The 19374-nt window shown below is 39.7% G+C and overlaps 1 protein-coding gene across 2 annotated transcripts in view; it reads right to left on the minus strand.

The window, feature by feature from the left end:
- kug (kugelei) overlaps nt 1-16630 on the minus strand; it is a 37522-nt gene extending 20892 nt beyond the window's left edge. For both annotated transcript variants that reach the window (XM_053744538.2, XM_053744537.2), the window contains exons 1-7: nt 16271-16630; nt 6003-6080; nt 2109-5165; nt 1520-1799; nt 1111-1217; nt 643-853; nt 220-434 (exon numbers count right to left, since the gene is read on the minus strand). In XM_053744538.2, the coding sequence (XP_053600513.1) occupies nt 220-434; nt 643-853; nt 1111-1217; nt 1520-1799; nt 2109-5150 (3855 nt within the window). In that variant the 5' untranslated portion in view covers nt 5151-5165; nt 6003-6080; nt 16271-16630. The remainder of the gene's footprint in view (nt 1-219; nt 435-642; nt 854-1110; nt 1218-1519; nt 1800-2108; nt 5166-6002; nt 6081-16270) is intronic.
- Between the last annotated feature and the right edge of the window lie 2744 nt (nt 16631-19374).

Raw genomic sequence — 19374 nt, forward strand, 5'->3', positions numbered from 1 at the left:
TGCACTACACACACCACTAATTGAATCAAACGACACAAACCAACTTACTATTTCTCAAATTTTTCTTTGATAGTGAAGGTTCTCAAAAAATCTGCAATTTTTTTGTAGTGCTCAGTGATTATGGTTATTTCAACTGTTAATACTTAAATGAAAGGAACTACATGACACTCTTCATAAGCTCAACATCATGCATATTGTTACAATGGAATATTAACGTACCTGGGGTAAACTGTGGTCATGTGCCGTCGCCTCTCTCACAGGCACGCGCACTTCGTACGAGCGCTGAGTAAACGTCGGCTCGTGATCGTTGACGTCAGTCAGCGTCACGTGCACGCGGACCGTCGTGGACAACTCGCCATCTGAACATTGCACTTCCAAAGCATGCGATGCCATAGCTTCCCTGTCCAGTGTCCGCCCAGTCGTTACTATTTCACCTGCTCGCAAACAAAATTTATAGAATCGATTATAACAACAGCTAGTTACTCCTATTCTGATCGTAATTATTCTAAAAGCATTGGTGGAAGTTATGTAACTGTTACTTCGAAGAGTTGCTAAAGGTATCGTGGAGTTATGAGATTAATCTGAATGAGCGACGAGAGTTACAATGATAAGCCTCTTTGAATTCGCTTCAAAAAGTTTCACCTGTCATCTCATCAATGGAAAATAGCCCGTCCGGATTTCCAGCTACTATGGAATAGGAGACATTAGCAGGCACGGGCGAGGCGTCGGCGTCGACGGCGCGCACCGCGGCGACCGCCGTGCCGCCGGGGCAGTTCTCCGGGACGGCAGCAGCGTACGAAGCCTGCTCCGGCCACGGCACCATGTCGTTCACGTCCTCTACGTCGATGTACACCTGACACAGTTTAATGGCATACATTATTTTCTGTTTTTTATACATGTAAAAATTCTACCTTCTACAGCCTCGCTTGCATCCAAGCAATCGCTTAATGTCAAAGTCTAGAAATTTCAAGATCACGTAGGTCTCGATGAAGATAAGAATCTACTCTATAATATGAGCTTGACTATATTGTAAGATTACCTAATAATGCTTGACTGTACACTTTACACAATTTATATATTTTTTGAAACAATAGAAAAGTGTTGTTCCACCTGTACACAGGAGTGCCTGGGCACTAGGCCGTGGTCCTGCGCGCACACTGTCAGCCAGTAGTGCGGCGTTGTCTCGCGGTCCAGCGGCGTCAGCGTGCGGATCACACCTGTCACAATACACATAGATTATCATACACATTTTAACAATTCTTCACTTTATATAAGTTATTTCATATGTGCTTTTATAGGTGCCCACTAGGAAATACCAAAAACTACCATGTATTTTTCTGAGTAGCTGAAAGTCAAGTGAAAGTTTTTGATTTTATTTTAAACAAGGTATTATTCTATATATATCCAGCTTCATTGTGATTTACCTATTTAATTTGGTTTCAAGCTACTTATCTCTCTCATTTTCATTAACACACATTCATGTTTTAATTTGAATGTAAATGTAGACATTGGTACATACCCGCATCGTCAATGGAAAAATGTGCCATCCCAGATCCGCCGACGACGTAGTATGCGAGGCGGGAGTCTCGGCCGGGCGGATCGGCGTCGGTGGCGGCGGCCGTCGTGACCCGGGTCCCGAGCGCGGCGTCCTCGCGCACGCTGCACGCCAGCACGGCGTGGTCGGCAAATGCAGGACTGTGTGCATTCTCGTCGACGTCCACTACCTCCACTATGACTGTGGCTTCAGCCCACAGTGCCGGCTGTCCACCATCCGTCGCGCGTACGGTCACGCCGTACACCTATTTAAATTCGTGTTGACAAGTAATTAACAGTTAATTCAAAGCAGATATTTTTTACTCACAGTGAATTAAAATAGCTATTATCAATAGGGTGGTTGACATAGTCAGAGAATTGTAAAAAACATGTATAATCTAGATAAAATAGATATATTTAGGATGGTTATGACAATAATTAACTGTAACAATGTAGCTGAATCAGAAGATTTAAAGTTGGTTAGAACGTCAATTATCAAAAAGTATGAAATCATAAAAACAAACTCATCCATCATAAGAAACTAAAGCAGCTCTGCCTTCGGATAATAATCGTACCTGTCGCTCTTCGAAGTCCAGCCGTTTGGCCGTCCGCAGCGTGCCAGATATGGGGTCGACAGTGAAGGCGAGATCCTCGGAGGGCTGGTCGGGCAGCGAATAGGTGACGGTGCCACCGGCGCCGAGATCTGCATCGAAGGCTTCTAAAACCGCAACCAATGTGCCAACTGGTACGTCCTCACGAACCCGCGCTCCATATGCCCCAAGTCCAAATCGTGGTGCATTGTCATTGACGTCGTCTACAGCGACGCGTACCCTTGCCTCAGCTGTTAAACCTCCACCGTCTGTTGCGCGAATTGTCAGCTCGTAAAGCGCTCTTTTTTCACGATCCAACGCTGCACATACTTTAACTACCCCGCTTTTAGAGTCAACGCAAAACTCGTTTTCTTCATCACCTGTCCCCATCAGAGAATAAGTTATTTTAGCAAAATCACCACTGTCACGATCGGTAGCATTTGCACGAAAAATTGATGTTCCATTGATTGCATTTTCTGTGACACGAAAACTAGCAAGAGTTTTCTCGAAGCGTGGTGGGTTGTCATTTACGTCAAGAACAGTAATAGGCAACAGTCGTGAGGCTGACCTTCGTGGCGTACCAAGATCGTATACTGTCACATTCAAGTAATATTCACTTTCTCGTTCGCGATCTAAGTAGCCAATCACTTGAAGATCTCCAGTGTCAGGGTCTATTCGAAAAGCGGAATCTGAATCTCCACCAGATACACCATAAGTGAGTAGTCCATTGTAACCAAGATCTCGGTCTCGTGCACGCAGTCTCACTAACGACGTGCCGAGTGCTATGGATTCGTTAACTTTTACTTCGACGGGAAAATCGATGAATTCTGGAGCATGTAAATTTTCACCGTACCTTGAAAGTGCGAGTGGAAAATCATCAGACGCATCAATAGGAGCATTACTACGTTCTGCCGCTGCAAGAAGCTCTGTAAGTCGTCTTGCAATGCCAGTGTCACGACATTCTAGTGATGTGGGGTCACTGCCACTGCCTCCTCCAACCAAATGTAGCGTTATTGATGTAGGATCTGCAAAGTGCGTGGAATCCGTTGCCGTTACATTTAAAACTCTTGTTTCTGTACGAACGTCACCTAAATCACAAGTAAGGCTAACAACGCCGGTGCCAGAGTCAAGACTAAAACAGTTATCTTCATTTCCACCCACGATCCGGTACGAAACTACGTCGCCTGCATCAAAATCAATAGCCGAGAGTGTAATAATTTCAGAACCGATAGCCAATCTTCTCGATGTGTAACCCACACAATCCACTCGCTCGAATTGCGGGCGGTTATCATTAACATCTTTCAGGCGTACAGTAAGTTTCATTTCTGCTTGACGTCTGTAGGGTAATCCCCAATCACTAGCTCTTATACGAAGAATGTATTCACGGCGCATACTTTCATAATCTAGTAGCCGAGTAGTTCTCACAGCGCCTGAAAAATGGTCTACATCAAATGGTACTGGCTGTAAGTTAGCTATGCTATACGAAATATAGGCATTTTCTCCTGAGTCTGCGTCGCGAGCTACAACACGCGCAACTATTGCTCCGCTAGCACCATTTTCCGAAATAGTCACTTCCAAGTCATCTTGTTCAAATATAGGGTCATTATCATTGGAATCTAAAACGGTAATTTTCACTTTAGCTGACGACTGTTTCCTTGTACCGGCATTACCTTGATCTATAGCAGAAACTGTAAGCGTATAAAGAGATTTTGCTTCGGCATCTAAAGATACTACTGTGTATAGAACTCCCGTATCTGGATTTACCATGAACTCTCCTCCTTCATTGCCGCCTACGATCTCAATGTATACTCGTGCGTTACTGCCCTCGTCGCGATCACTTACTTTTAGTCTAATCACAGGTGTATTTGGAGGGGTAGTTTCTGGTAAACTAGCTTCATACACTTCGCGACTAAAAACTGGCGCATTATCATTGATATCGATTAATGTGACTGGTAATGTAAGATAAGATGATCTGGGTGGTCGACCAGCGTCTGTTGCACGAAGCGTCAGATTATATCCTCGAGGTGCAGTTTCCCTATCAAGTAGTGCATGTACTACAACATCGAATTCTCCAGTTTGTGAGGAAGGACGAACGCGAAAATGTCCGTCTGGATCACCGTCAACGATGGCTAAACTAGCAATGTGGCCGTGTTCACCATTATCACGATCCTTCACTTCAACTATTGCGTATATTTCAGCGGTTGAATTTTCAACAAGTTCCGGAAGTCTCCGTACGTGCAGCTCAGGAGCATGAAGGTTAACTTCTGCAACGCGAACGGTAAGGGTAGCACGTGCGGCAGGTGCATTTTCACCTTTCGTCAGTAAAGATGCGCGGTCTCTTGCCAGCACAGTAACTTTATGACGTTTCTTTTCACTGGAAGACAGCAACCTTGTGATCGTCACGATGCCACTAGTGGGATGAACAGCAAACTGATCAGTTAGTTCTTCTAAACTATAATAAATTTCACCATTGAGTCCTAGATCGGCATCTTCTGCAGATACTCTTGTAATACTGGAATGCACTGGAGTGTCTTCTGGGACGAGAACATCATAATCGGTAGGGTAAAACAGAGGACTCAAGTCATTCTCGTCGGAGACCGTGACTGCGACCTCGGTGTCGGCCTCGAGCTGCTGACCAGACGGGAAAGTAACCGTTGCGCGCACTTCTAGTCGATAGGCATCACGACGTTCCCGGTTGAGGACGTCAGCATGTCCAGCGCGCGTTCTTATTGATAGAAAACAGAAGTCTCCGACAAGACGCTCTTCAGCCTTAAAGAATTTGTCTTTGTCACCGTGTCGTATTCTGAAACGACATCTCGCATCGTTGGTCGGCATATGGACACCGAGTGGGGCGTCCGCAGGCGGCTGGTCGGCGTAGGTGCGCGGCGGGCTGTTCTCGGCGACGGTGACGTTGTAGAGGCGACAGGCGAAGCTCAGCTGGTCGGGGGGCGGCGCGGGTGGCCCGGGGCCGGCGCGCGCACACCACGCCACCGCCGCCAGCACCAGCCACGCTCCCGTGCCCAGCATTCTCTCGTTTTCGCTCTGTGAATTAAAACACATGTCTTATAAATTAGTTATTTAAAACTTCGTTGATTGAATATACATTCGTCCTTACATATTATAAAACAAAGTCCTCTACAGCGTTTGTCTGTCTGATCGTGATAAACTCAAAAACTACTGCACGGATTTACAAGCGGTTTTCATCAATAGATAGTGTGATTCCTGAAAAAGGTTTAGGGGTATAATTTATTACGTTTTTACCCGAGCGAAGCCGGGACGGGCTAGTGTATCACATATCTTTCCTGAAACTTGGATAAATAGTTGTTGGGAAATTAAAATATAGAATGTATGGAAACTAAAACTAATATTTCCTTTAAATATGGCTTGGAAGTCAATAAAAAAAAACATACTAGTGATTTGATAAATATTAGAAGTAAATAGTAAATATTTATAAATACAACAAAGCATTGATCACTTCTATTAACTTGTCAAGTTTATTTATTTTTTAAGTTTATCGATGGTGCAGAAACTACTATCTTCAGATAGACCACCCGATATTATTGTTAACTAGCTTTTGCCCATATCTTCTTTAATTTTTCGGGATGAACGGTACTCTATGTAAGGACGTAGACATAGTGTACTTTTTATTTGCTTTACAATTTCGAAAACGCATCAAATTCAATCCAGAAGTTTTTTGCGTTATGCGAGAACAAACATACATACAGACAGACAGACAAAGATTCTAAAAAAATGGTTTGACTTGTATTTTCCTATAAAGATACCCCATAATGATTTTTATTTAATGTCTCCTATATACAGACATAGCCCAAATACAGTTTTGTTATTTGTATAGATATAGAAAATTCTTGATTCGCTCACCTCATGCAGCAGTTGTCAGTCGGAGCGTGGTGTGAGCGGCGGCGGCGCGGGCGGCGGCTAGCGCATGCCGCGCGGCGTCTGCGAAAGAAAGAGCAATCATTGACAATCTGCTCGTTAACGAAGTTAACGTACCGTCAACAAATGTATAGTCTACAACAATACACCATAGTATACACCAATCATGCATCTCCGCTGATAGTTTCATTTATCTTGTGTAAGAATCAAATGTAAAAGTGATTAGGCATCGACAACCCACATTGACCTAATAAATCACTTTTATACCTACACACAAATGCTAATGCCAGTATAAACTTATGACATGCAGAGCTGTGGGGCTGTACCATAAAGAGCAATCATCCAAAGATTCCTAAGAAAAGTGCTTAGGGAAATAGTTAGTGCTCACATGGTACTTAAGAAAAACCTGCATCGAGACCATTTTTCTTTTATCTATGATCGGGACCTTATTGTATGTTAGAGATGTGATTAAAAAAACATGCTGACGGACACGAACATAATTAATATATAGACTGCTTCACCATGTGAATGTTTTGAGGCGATATCATCGACACAACGGACCGTTAACGGTCCGATTTAATATGATGACAAAAAAAATATTGTGTTAGTGATGTATTAGTGACTAGTGTAAACAAAGATACATGAACAAAGCGCGTTCCTCTTAATAAGGACAGTCAGAAAAGTGCCGACGGACACATTCATATACTATGTAAAACTAGACCAATGTTAAATTACTCATTAGTCTACTATTAGAGTAGATCGTATTGTTTTAGCATATTTTTAAAAATCAATTGAGGCGTAAATTGTATTCTTCAAAAAATATGGCTTTCTCTATAAATATGTAACATTACCTGCAGAAAGAAGATTTAATAATTAACCTGACGGCAAAATTCAAATTCAAAACCGAGTATTTGTCTGTGGCATCGTAGCAGTCAAAACTTTGCCTCGAACGTAGTTTTACAAAGAATGTCGTTTTTTATTTTATTTTATTTATTAGGAATAACAAACAGCAACACTACAAACAGTAAATAAAACATATTATATAAAAGTTATTAAACTGTAGTGTGGCCCACAGCGTTGTTCACAAAGTGATAGTTATAATGGGGCTGCTAACTGGAACAACTTAATCGTATTCAATAAAATATAACAAAAAATACAGTAATCTTTATCAAAAAGCCTTTTACAAACTAGTACTTAGTAACCAAAGAAGAAACTAAACACAAAAAGAAAAAATCTACGTCGAACTTAAGGTCTCAAATACCATTTTTTTATTTTGATAATCTGCATGCAAATATTATCTATATTATTAAACTTATCATTATAGGTTTGCATAATATGACGAATAATCCAGGACATCAAAGTAGTTATGAACAATTTTATATAAAATATTTTTTACAGTCACAATCATGTGCAAATTCATTTTGCATTCAATACGTGACAAAAATTCACGTGAGAGCAGTAAACCGTTGAGGGGTTCTCTCGTCGGGAGCCGACACAGGGTGCGGCTGGTCCTCGTTAATTACGCGAACACTCTGTAAATTAGGAAGATGAGCGAGCATGGTCGCTGCCCATGCTAAGTACAGACTTGCTTTAGACGGAATTCTCGACGCGCGAATCCAACTCGCACTTGACGGTTTATTTCAATTCGCAAATTTTTATTTTAATTATATTTTTAAAGGGAAGGTCATGCGGGAGACGCCGCGGCCGAAAGCTAGTTTCTAACAATATTGCTTACTAATATACTTCTGCTCAATTCGGACACGACGAAGGGGGCCAAACTGAATATTAGCGTGAGAGTGAGGCGGAGACATCGACAATAATGTCATGCAGTTGCAATGTTAACTTCAATTACGATACGAGTATATTGTACTTTAGCTGGAATTAGAAACCTCAGAGATTTACAAGATCCTTACATACAAAGGCGACTAACGTTGTGACTGTAAAGGTTTTCTTGGCAAGATTTTCATCAGCAATTTATTAGACAGACTTGAGTAAACACAAAAAAATCTGAATTCATATTATATATTTGCGAATGAATTTTTTAAGGTTTTATTTTAAAGGCTAAGGCTTCTCGGCATCACTCTGAGAACAAGCGAAGTTGACAGAGTCTGAGGTACGCACCAGGTTTCAAGACAGGTACTTGACAGGACACTTGTAAAAATAGCTCTAACATCCAAGTATATCTCTGGCACATGAAATGTGAATCCGACCATGACATCTGCGAGTACCGTTGGCCGGCAGCTGGCGCAGACAACAAACCGGCTCCACCGGACTCTCAGCTAATCTGCGCATCGGATGAATTCGATAATTGCTCCCTGCTCGTCTTCAATCAAATCCTTCCAGTGTTTATCCGACGCTTAAGACTCGAACTAAAATAAAGTTTGCACATGTAAATATCTCCTAACTTTGTATCACAGACGCCATGTTTGGTTTGAATTTAATTGTATTTGGTAGGTATAAAGTTACGAAGCCTGAATAAAGTGTTGCTAATAGACACGATATAATAATGTCGTGCAAGTCCCGGGGGGCAGAGTTAGGAACTAAAACCTCCCTATTTTTCATAATCTCATTAATTAGAATAAGGTAGATGACTAACTTTTATTTTGATGTCTATTCAAAGGCCCTAATATTATTAGAAACACCGTTTAAAATGATAAAAATAAAATCACATTTTTGGACTCGTCCATACGCTCCTTCTAATTTATACTTTAACGTGACGTCACAATAGAGATAGAGCTACCTTAATTATTTTTTACAATGTTCTGACCTTGTACCCTATTTCGCTATATTTATACGCCCAGATTTTAGAAATGCGAGCGAGAGTGTTATCATGACGTATGCAATGTGCATGTGCAGATTTGGACGGTACATTTATTGGCAGTGTTTTTATATCGACCTCAAAAATGTAGAATTCCTAATATCATAAGCCTACATCAACCCACTGCTGGGTATAGGGCTCCCAAATAGTAGGTATAATTTACTCCACAAAATTCTTCTAGGAGTCTGTTAGGTTTATTTTATATTAGTAATCACATTATAGAGCGCCATTGACTATGATACTTGTTGATGTCGACCACATCCTGGGGGAATCGTGTACTCTCGGTATAAACAGTACCCACACTGTGTTTTAATGTAAGGTATCAATTGCATGAAAATTGGTTCAAACTGTGTGAGGGTAAAGTGAACAAGTAACAAACATACTTCTCAATGTTTCGCCTTTATAATTAGTGGAATAAGATCAGTGATTATACGTATTTCCATAATGAAGTTGTAAATAACCAGTCGTTCGCCGCGAACTTACAACTTGCCAACACTATATGTTCTTTACAAAATTGAAAATATTTCAAAGATGTCCCACGAACTTAAAAAATCTATTGACAGATCTTACATTTCATTAAAAGACAAACGGTCTGAAAGTTACCGTGTTACAAACATACATACATACATACATACATACGTACAAAAAATGTATTTTTGCCCCAAGTCGAATTGTAGACTTCGCTGGCTTCGCTCACTCGGTCAAATATGTATTATTAAATTACTTTAATTAATGCAGAATAATCGGCTACGGCTAGAATTAAAGTAAAAAATTCTTTTTATGACTACTTAGTGAGGAACACATGATGCACAAGCAAATGTAATGAGCGCAGCGCAGGCGACCCCCTCGCGGCGCGGCTTATCTCGCGTTATCTATCGGGGGCGCTGGCGACGGTCATCGACGTCTCACGTTCTTGTTGGTGATAGGAGCCTGCTTGGTAATGCTAATGTATTTATGAGACAGAATGTAATATTCAAAATCAAAGAGACGATCTATGATTTTGCTCAACTTGTTATTTTTGTTTCATATTGCATCTTGCTATTTCTGCTTGATTTTATGAATTAAGATGATATTTTATAAAAATAGGCTAGATTTAAATGGATTTGTTATACATATCACATTTGCTTTATAACTTATTTTTGAAAATAAATAATAATATGAAAAAATCTGAAATCTGGAATTTTAATGGCAAAGACGATCTATTTATTTAAAACGTAAAAGAATGTTAATATTGATATGATAATAACTTTAGTAATAACTTAAGACAGAAGGTCCTTTAAGTAGGGAATAATTAAATTAACCGACTTGGTATTACATGGATCTAACAACTTTTTACGGTAGAAATACTGAGCTGCGAGATGTACAGTATGTTTTTGATGGCATGTTTTATACAGGTACAAAGTTTTAGATTATCGTGGCTTGGAAGACTACGAGAATTATGAAATAATAAAGAGCATATCTGGTATTCCGCCAAGTTGGCACGCGCCGCGGCTGCATAAAGATCGCCTTGTTCAGTAAATAGAAGATAACAAATTGGAGCACTGTGCTATTGCTAGTCAACAAAGAGCGCGTTAGACGGCGTCGATGATAGACATGCCTTAGTAGTTTGATTATAGAGTATGATTTAGATCAGCTGATGGTTCAGGTGTTCAGTTTAGTATAGCTCGCATTCCGGCACGGTCGGGCGCGCACGGTGACGACATCGTGAGTCAGAGCAGAACCCCCCCTCCGCCACCGCTGGGTGCTGCGCCTGCGATCACACACCCGCGTTGTCTCGTCTCCGATAAGCTGAGCTATCGCGTGGGTGATCCATTGTTTACGACGCACCATTCACACTTCTGCCGGCCACGTGTGTTGTAGTGTTAATGTTTATGTGGTCACTGTTACATGTATCAATTATCATTTCGTTTCTCACTAATCACTCGATCCATTTTGGTTTCCTAGTTTTGAATAGATGCTCGATGAGCATGTCGATTGTGGTCATGTCATGAACATGATGTCTGTGTTGTACGTCGTCACTAAAGCAATGATGTCAGCGTCGCCGCCGAGGTCGTCGGCCCGGCCCGGAGCGGCGGTGCAGAGGGTCGCGGGTTCGTGTCCACCGGTAATCAAGCCACTTAACAATTGACAAATAAGATATACCAACGGTGCTATTATGTCCAATGTCCTCTATATATCTGTCTCATCTCTAAAAATGATGAATTCGGAGAATAGTTTAAATATATATAATTGAGGTTAAAGGTATAAAGAAAAAAAGAGGTTTGCGATAGAGAAAATATGAATATAAAATGAGTGTTAATAAAATGGCAATAAGTGGGAAAAGGTCAAGAAGAGTAAAAGAGATTTAATTAGCAAATTGTTTCATCTACGATATGAAATGTAAAAAATGTTCTGCCTTGCCTTGGAAATGTAAAAAAAAACAGTTATCTATTAAGTGTTACAGAAATAACTGAATGATTGAAAATGATTTAGCAGTTTAAATGATTACAGCTACATAAATAAGGACCAATAATATTCAATAAACTTGTTCTTTAAAATAGGTATTACAGCCTCTCTCCATTTGTGATTCCTCGTGCCCTAAGATGGTACACCCTATGGTAAGACTGAAAGAGATCGCTTTAGTGATGAGTCCGCTTGCTGGCTTTTTAGGGCATCACACATAGCCAAGATCTGAACCGGGACTATGCTAATGAGAACGTGGGGAGGTAAAAAGAAAAGGAAGAAAGGTAGTGGTGAGGTAATCGATATGAAACATAGTTACCAGTTTACCTATACCAAACTACGTTATACTTATGATGTGGACTCATTATTATATCCAAATAAGTATATTTTTATCTCTAGGAACCAGACAAAATACGTAATGTCGCTTATCAAATACCAAAATAACCTTGTAAGTGAAACAGCACCTATTATTTATGAGAGTGTAAATTTATGTTCGAAAACTGTGGTTGGTGTTCTCGTACGATTAATGCTGTGATAGAGTCTAGAAAAGGAACCGTGACTCATGTATTATCATGGCCTACTTCTTGCTTTCATCGTGGTACACTTGTAATTTAAATAGTGTGTCTGCGTCTACTCTGCCACTCGGAATTGGTAAAAGTTATGTCCGATACCAGTCTCTCTTCATAATCGTATTCCTCTTGGCTAAGGGTCGTGGTCATTATGTGAAATAAAACACAAATAACGATTTTCTTGACACTATTAATGAAGTGCATTGTCGTTGCCATCTCTATTTTACACACAAGCTAATAATTAACTAGAGTGCAGGTTTCTTCACGATGATCTTCACGATGTCTTCCTTCACCGGAAACAAGTGTTGGTCTATGAAACTACTACACATGAGTCAGATTGGTATACAAACGCATGTGGCACGAGTAGATTTCGAAACCATTTCGAAGGAGTCTTAACCATTGCATCACAACGCTTAAGACGACCATGTAAAATCTAATATTAGCGTTAGCAATAATACACTCTATATACTATATATATAACTATTACACGAAGAAAGAACTAACTACACTACCTATCATGTAACTCCTTCACAGTTAAAGTTTCCTACGAAAGGCAGTGTCTAAGATAATGTGTCGGAATCAGGTATGCAATGTGTGGCAATAACAAACACCAGCCGGTATAGGGCAGGCCAGTGCAATACGAGTAAACAGCTTGATGGATGGCTGCATAGCGGGCCTCGCGGGGGAGAGGGACGCGGGCGCGGGATACGGCCCGGGGCGGGGAACCAAGGGGGCCATGGCAGCTGCGCACACGCATGCATGGATAACGAAATACGGGCATACTTGCATCTTCTTTAGTAAGTTTTTTGGAATTGAACTTTTGTGTTTTTTGTTGATCTATAAACAATATATCAACATTTTCTTTTAAATCAAGTTGTAATAAAATAAAAAAAACGTGTTGCACTCCGGGAGTGCCGGCAGAAGTGAAAACTTGAATGTTAACGTTGTGAACTTTTGACGTCTTACGAATTTTCGATCAGGGTTACGTGTCCTGAAGCGAGTTAAACATTTTTTACCCATCATAAAAAATGCACAACGCCGCAAAAGAAGTTTTCACTTCAAAATATTCACTTTGTGGTGTAGTAGTTAAACGGTCAACCTTTAACTACACCACAAAGTGTTTTTAGTATCTCTCCTATGTTTAGGTTTCTCTGACCGAACTTTCGATTTCTGACTGGGATGATTTGATTCTGATTGAAGTCATATGCTCAGTTTGTTCCTATTACAATAAAATAATAATTTGTTACACAATATTTTTGTTATTATTCCAATCGAATACAGAAGTGAACTGGAGAAGTGATGTATATTTAACTTCTATCCAGAAATAAGAGTTAACGATCGTCATAAAACGTTGTAGATATGTCAATCGTAATGTACTTCCATTATTAGTAAAAAATCACCTCCATGATTCTGATCCAGAGATACTAATTAAATAAATGCTATGTTTATGCAATAAACATAAAACAACACAATCTTGTCTCTTAGTGGAAGTGCATCGTAGGTTCTACGGTCTCTGATGCTTATCGGCTGAAGAAGTAACCAATAGACGCTCAGAAATATATCCTTATTTATTCAATATACGTGAAGGTAAATAGACAATTCCGAATCGAATAAAAATGGGTTTGACTTGATTGTATATAAACGACGAAAATGGTGGATAGATTGAATAAAGCAAGTCGGCGATAGAGATCGTCCTCAGCGGCCACAGAGCCGCCCTCGGAAGCGACTCGAGGCTCTCCATCAAGCACCCAGCATTCATCACTTTTCAGTGCAATTAGCATCGTCCTTTGTTATGTCAGTAATCGAAATCGGTTCGGGATAGGTCGATTTGACTTCTTGAGAATATACTATTGTATGTTTGTCTTTGTAACCTCCGTTAAGTATAGGTTATTCAATCAATTAATTAAATTTCAAGTGTGGATTGAGGGCCCACTTTTTGAAATTCTATGATAGTTATCCAAAATATTATTCAATTAGATCAAGTACCAGTTATTCTCCACTAAATAGTTTTCTTATAATAAACTGTATCTACTTCGACGACGATGATAATCCGATTTTATTATTATTTCTAATATCGCTATCCATTAATTCATACAATACTATGTTGAGTATGATAATAACATCAATTATGATTCGAAAACAGGGCCAAGATCTATAAAACCTCATTGAATCGAGACCCTTATGTACTCTATTTCTTTCGGTTTCATTGTCTAAACAGAGATTGTGTTGAAATCATAAGTTCTAAACAGAGGCGAGGTAGACGACCGGCAGTCTTGGGTTTGTTTATTATTACTGCACACAAGCACAGGACGGTGCGAGGGGTACGCGAGGGGAAGGAAGGGGGGGGGGGTGCACTGCCGACGAATTCCTGGTCCAAGGAACCGCTACCTGGAGTCGGCTATTATAGGAAAGTTCTCTACGGAAGTTCCTTGTTTTTGATTATTTTGGTAGAATGTCCGCTGTTAGTTGTTGCTGTTAGTGTTTCAAGTTTTTTTTTTCAGGAACATGTATTATGTGTAATATAAACAAATTTTTAAGCAAACGGGATCAAAAGATATAATATGACATCACAAACAAGTTTGACACCGTGGCTCGAAGCAGGTCGTTGTTTCAGTACTAATCGTTTCATGCTCTCAATTTTGTTATTTTTTACATCACAACTCTATAGCTACTACAGTATCAATAAACCACCAGCCGTTCAAGTCCATTTAAATTGTACATGTTTAATTTAGTCTAATAGTTTAAAATACTACAAAATAGGCGGCTTGATAAATAATTTGAAATGTGTATCCCTGACAAATGACAACCATTAACCCTCACAGTCTCCGAGATAATCCACGAACAAAGGGTCCCTGTTTACTGCAGAACATTTAAAGGTAAGGGCAAATCAATGCCACTGAATATTATCTGAAAAAAAATTCTTCGTTTTCAATTGTAATTATTTTATTTCAAAATACACATTTTTAAAATTATGCTGCTGGAGTACTGCTGGATATAGGACTCCCTTATTCGTGTCACTGTGTATGGTACCCTGCCAGTCTCATCCATCGTTTTCCCTTTACTAAACAAGTTTAACTAACCAACGAGCCGGTGATTTACCAACGCATTTCTAGGCGGGAGGGCACGTTTGGTACATCGATGATATTCAGTATTAGCCAATTGTCCCACCCCGTTCCACTTTAACCTTCGTCTTCCAACGCTATTTGTGCTAATTTATCAATTGTTGCCTATATCCCCATAAAGGTAAGAAATTTGTTATTAGAACTTTGACTGCCATTATCGTCGCTGGTAGGCAAAGTATAGGTTGCTTTGAACTATAGTAAGGTAAATACTCATTGATTTGAAGATATACCTACAAACAACGCGAACTTCGAACAGCTTTTTTCATTAAGTATTTCAGTAGGCGTTCCACACACCGGATACAGGTATCATCATCCAACATTTAAGAACGTTGTCGGTGGAACAGCTTCCATTTTTATCTATCCTCTGCCATCAATTTTACCTCCCTATACAACACGGCCCCTGCCTTCTCCATGACCCATGTTTTCTCCTTCAATGGATCCATGAATGCCCGTCGGAGTAATTATTTGTAATCAGATAGAGCTGAGCATCATTTTTATTTTAACTGGACATTTTGTAATTTTCAACTGGAGCAAAGACATCAAATTCAAACCAGAACACCATGAAACTTGATTTAAATGAATTTCTAAATCAAAGACTACTTTAATTTAGAAATTCATTTAATACAGACTATATGTATAGTTAAATTGAATCTTAAAATTCTGTTACAATTTAACATTTGAAAAGGTTTTGCAATTTCAACATTGTAATTATTTGTAATTTTTTTTGCTCATTGTAGGATTATTATATGTATTTTTGGGATAAGGACTGGATCAGGTGTCTGCTAGGACACGTAGCGGGCTCGTCGCGGTTGGCTTGCTCTCGAGCACTTCGCTAACCCAGTTAAATGGCTTCTGAATTGCTAAGCAGTCTGTATTACGCACTCCAATGAACCGCACTTTATAATATTCATGTAAGGTAGATAAGATATCTGGTTATCAATTTGTAATGATCAAAAATAGCAAATGAAAAATCATTGCAGCAATTTAACTAGAAAGTTTCTATGAGAAAGTTGGTAGGTAATTTGATGTCTGGAATAACCCAATTCATTGGTGAATCATATTGTTAAGTTATGCCTAAACGGCTATAAGATGATCTATCTTTCGTTCTCCCCATTATTAAAGTTCCTGAGATGTAGGTTTAAGGTATTACTTGATATATTTTAGCAATAAACAATTAGCATATACCTATTGATGATGTTCTTCTCAACACCTTAGGTATATGCATTTTCATTTATACTTTAGTAAATCCACCATTTCTGACCAAGGACCCATGCAATATTCACTTCCTGGCACTTAGCTCACCTGTCGTTCACTAATCCAATATTTAGTCCACGAAGGTACGGACGTGTAGGCGAACCTACAGTGATCGTGGAGATTCGTTTAGAAAGCACAGATCGAAAGGGTACAGGCACAGCACTCGGAACCGGCCTCGCGCACGAGGTGAACCGGCTTCGACAATGCACTTTATTTGTTTATACATAAACTTTAATAAACCACTTTATAATCACTACACATATCCAGGGCATCGGTAATATTTCACAAGTCACAACTCCTATTGGCACACGCGATCCTATTTCGTATTTAAGTTACGGTGCGCGGGGAGAATAACACACAACGTCTAACACTTCCAACGCCGCTCGCTGCTGTCGGCTGACTGGCTCTTTGCAGTGGGCAGACCGGTCGACGGGGCGAGGGGGTGATGCGCGGGCTTAGGGGCGCGGGGGCAGGGTTCCCTCCGCAGCTTGCCCTACAAACTTGCTTTCTGCTGGCTCTCATATCGCGAGTAGGCTGCGGAGCGGCTTCGTGCAGTTTTGTGAAAGGCAAAGTATTCCAGCATTTGTTTCGCCGCACCGCGACTGCATCGATACATATTATCATCTACAGCCTACAATTACGACCTCTATTCAAAGCTTTGACAATGTAATGTACCTATGCAACTTGGCTACATTACAACAACAAAAATACATCACTGAATTGAATTTATAGAATATTGACTGAGATTGATTCAGAAAACAGTTATTGGTTTTAAAAACAAGAATACCTTTTCCACGAAGAACTTTGCTAGTCTTACCTAAGTTCAATTAATCGATGGAATCCATGAATTGACCGATTCTATGGAACCCATAAACCCCTAAATTGTAAAGAGGAACTGGTTTGTGTATTTGTTACACAATATAATAATACACTAGTGGGAGGTCAGCTGGGCAGAAAGCTCCAAGCTGCATGCGGCGACCGGGGCCGGCGCGCGGCGGCGTGGGTCGCGAGTGTTGCAACTGAAGAGACGGTGCGGCGGGCGCGCCTGCGGCTGTGGTGTGGTTGTCGTGTGGGTTTCTAGGACAAGCTTTATTGGTCAAATTGGACTGAGTGCCGTTACAACATGGCAGATGGTAAAATAAAACAATGGTTTTATGATAAAATTTAACAACAGATCTTGACTTTATGATCTTTGAAATTACTACTAAATACTTTCAAATACTTTTTGGTGGAACGGACCTAAAGGTCCTCATGGGTTTCTCCTCGTTTGGTCCTCGGGTTGGTCCTCGTGGGTTTTTATATACACATTTCCCAACATATCAATACATATAATAAAATTGAAGAAAGGTCAAATTTGTACATTGGATATATTTTTTTAATTCTTCATGGAATATACTTAGTTACTGATATAGATGACGAAAATATAGTTTTGGAAATTTTTGTGTGTCTGTCTGTCTGAACGCGCATCACTCGAAATCTACTGTACCGATTTGAAATTTGGTATGTAGGTACCTTATATACCGGGTTAACATCTTAGATACTTTTTTTTCATCCCGGTAAATGGTCAGGTTCCCGTAGGATGATTGAAAAACTAATTATGAATAAAAAATGCGTCAGAATCCTGGGTTAACATTTTATAGACATTACGTCCCAGAAAATGGTCAGGTTCCCGTAGGATAATTAAAAAACGAATTATGAATCAAAAATGCCTCAGAATCCCGGGTTAACATCTTATAGACATTTCATCCCGGAAAATGAGGTGGGTCCTGTAGGAAAATTAGATACATTTCATCCCGGTCAATGGTCAGGTTCCCGTAGGATAATTGAAAAACTAATTATGAATCAAAAATTCCTCGGGATCCCGGGTTAACATCTTATAGATATTTCATCCCGGAAAATGAGGAGGGTCCTGTAGGAAAATTAAAATAACAATCCACGGAGCCGATTTACTTTAAAATTTTGTAGAAAGGTGTAAACAGAATATAAACAAATTGTTTTTATCAATTTAAAGTCTGATATAGACATAATGGGCGCAGTATGTATCAATATATCAGTATAAAACTCTTCCGTTACTGAGTGACTGACTGGCTGACTGACTGACAGACAACATACACCCGAAACTGCTGGGCGGGAAGCTGAAATTTGGCATGTAGGTGAGCACTAAAAGAGGATTTTTGGAAATTCTACTCCGAAGGTGAAAGGGGTGAAATCTGTAAATATGAAAGTTCTACACCGTTGAAGTTAGTGACTTGAAAATTTGGATTTTGTTTGTTTACAACAAAGTAATAAATACGTGTTTCAGATTTTTCTGAAAATTAACCCTCAACCCATTCATAAGGGGGGTGAAAGATTGTATGGGACTTAATACAATTTTCAAGATAAAAAGCTGATAATTGGCACACTTACTTTTTGTAGCAAATAACAGTAATAGTAAATACAAAAATGTTATTTTACGTTTGTGGTTAATAAAAAACCGGGACGTAAAACGTCATGGAAAATGGGACAGCACGCGTTGCAGAAAGCGGGAGTGGGAATAGGAGCGGGAAATGGGAAGGAAACACGTAGTGGGAAACGGGATGGGACACATTGCAAAAAACATGATAGCACAATATGAAGGAAACGGTACGGGATATCTACTTTACATTACATAGCAGGAAGCGGGATTAGACAAGTTGGCGGGACGAGACACGCAGCGGAAAACAGAAAATTGCACTAAAGATGAGAAAAAATGCGAATTTTAATCATATATGTTTACCAGTCTTACAGAGTACGCGATAAAATTACTGAGATTTTGCTATGAAATTCACGCGGGCGAAGCCGCAAGCAAAAGCTAGTTTATAATAAAGTCATGGCTTGTAAGAGAAAAGTGATAACTAGACGACTATTAAAATTTCCTCGAATCCTACAACTTTGGGATCTTCAAGGCAAGAGGGAATAGGCATTTCTTGAGCTTGCGTGTAACACAACATCCTAGAACACACCTACTTAGTTAAAACAATTCTCATTTAAAAACACAGAATATACATATTTACGTCGAAATAAATGTGATTTTGTATTCACAAAGGCAACAGTACCGTAGCAGCAATTCACCCTCCTCAAGAGTGTTATACCATTGATGGTATTTTGGGAAAACTTGTAAAAGTCTTATTCCG

Source organism: Plodia interpunctella, chromosome 4 (assembly GCF_027563975.2).
Source record: "Plodia interpunctella isolate USDA-ARS_2022_Savannah chromosome 4, ilPloInte3.2, whole genome shotgun sequence".
In the NCBI taxonomy this organism is placed as follows: Eukaryota; Metazoa; Arthropoda; class Insecta; order Lepidoptera; family Pyralidae; genus Plodia; species Plodia interpunctella.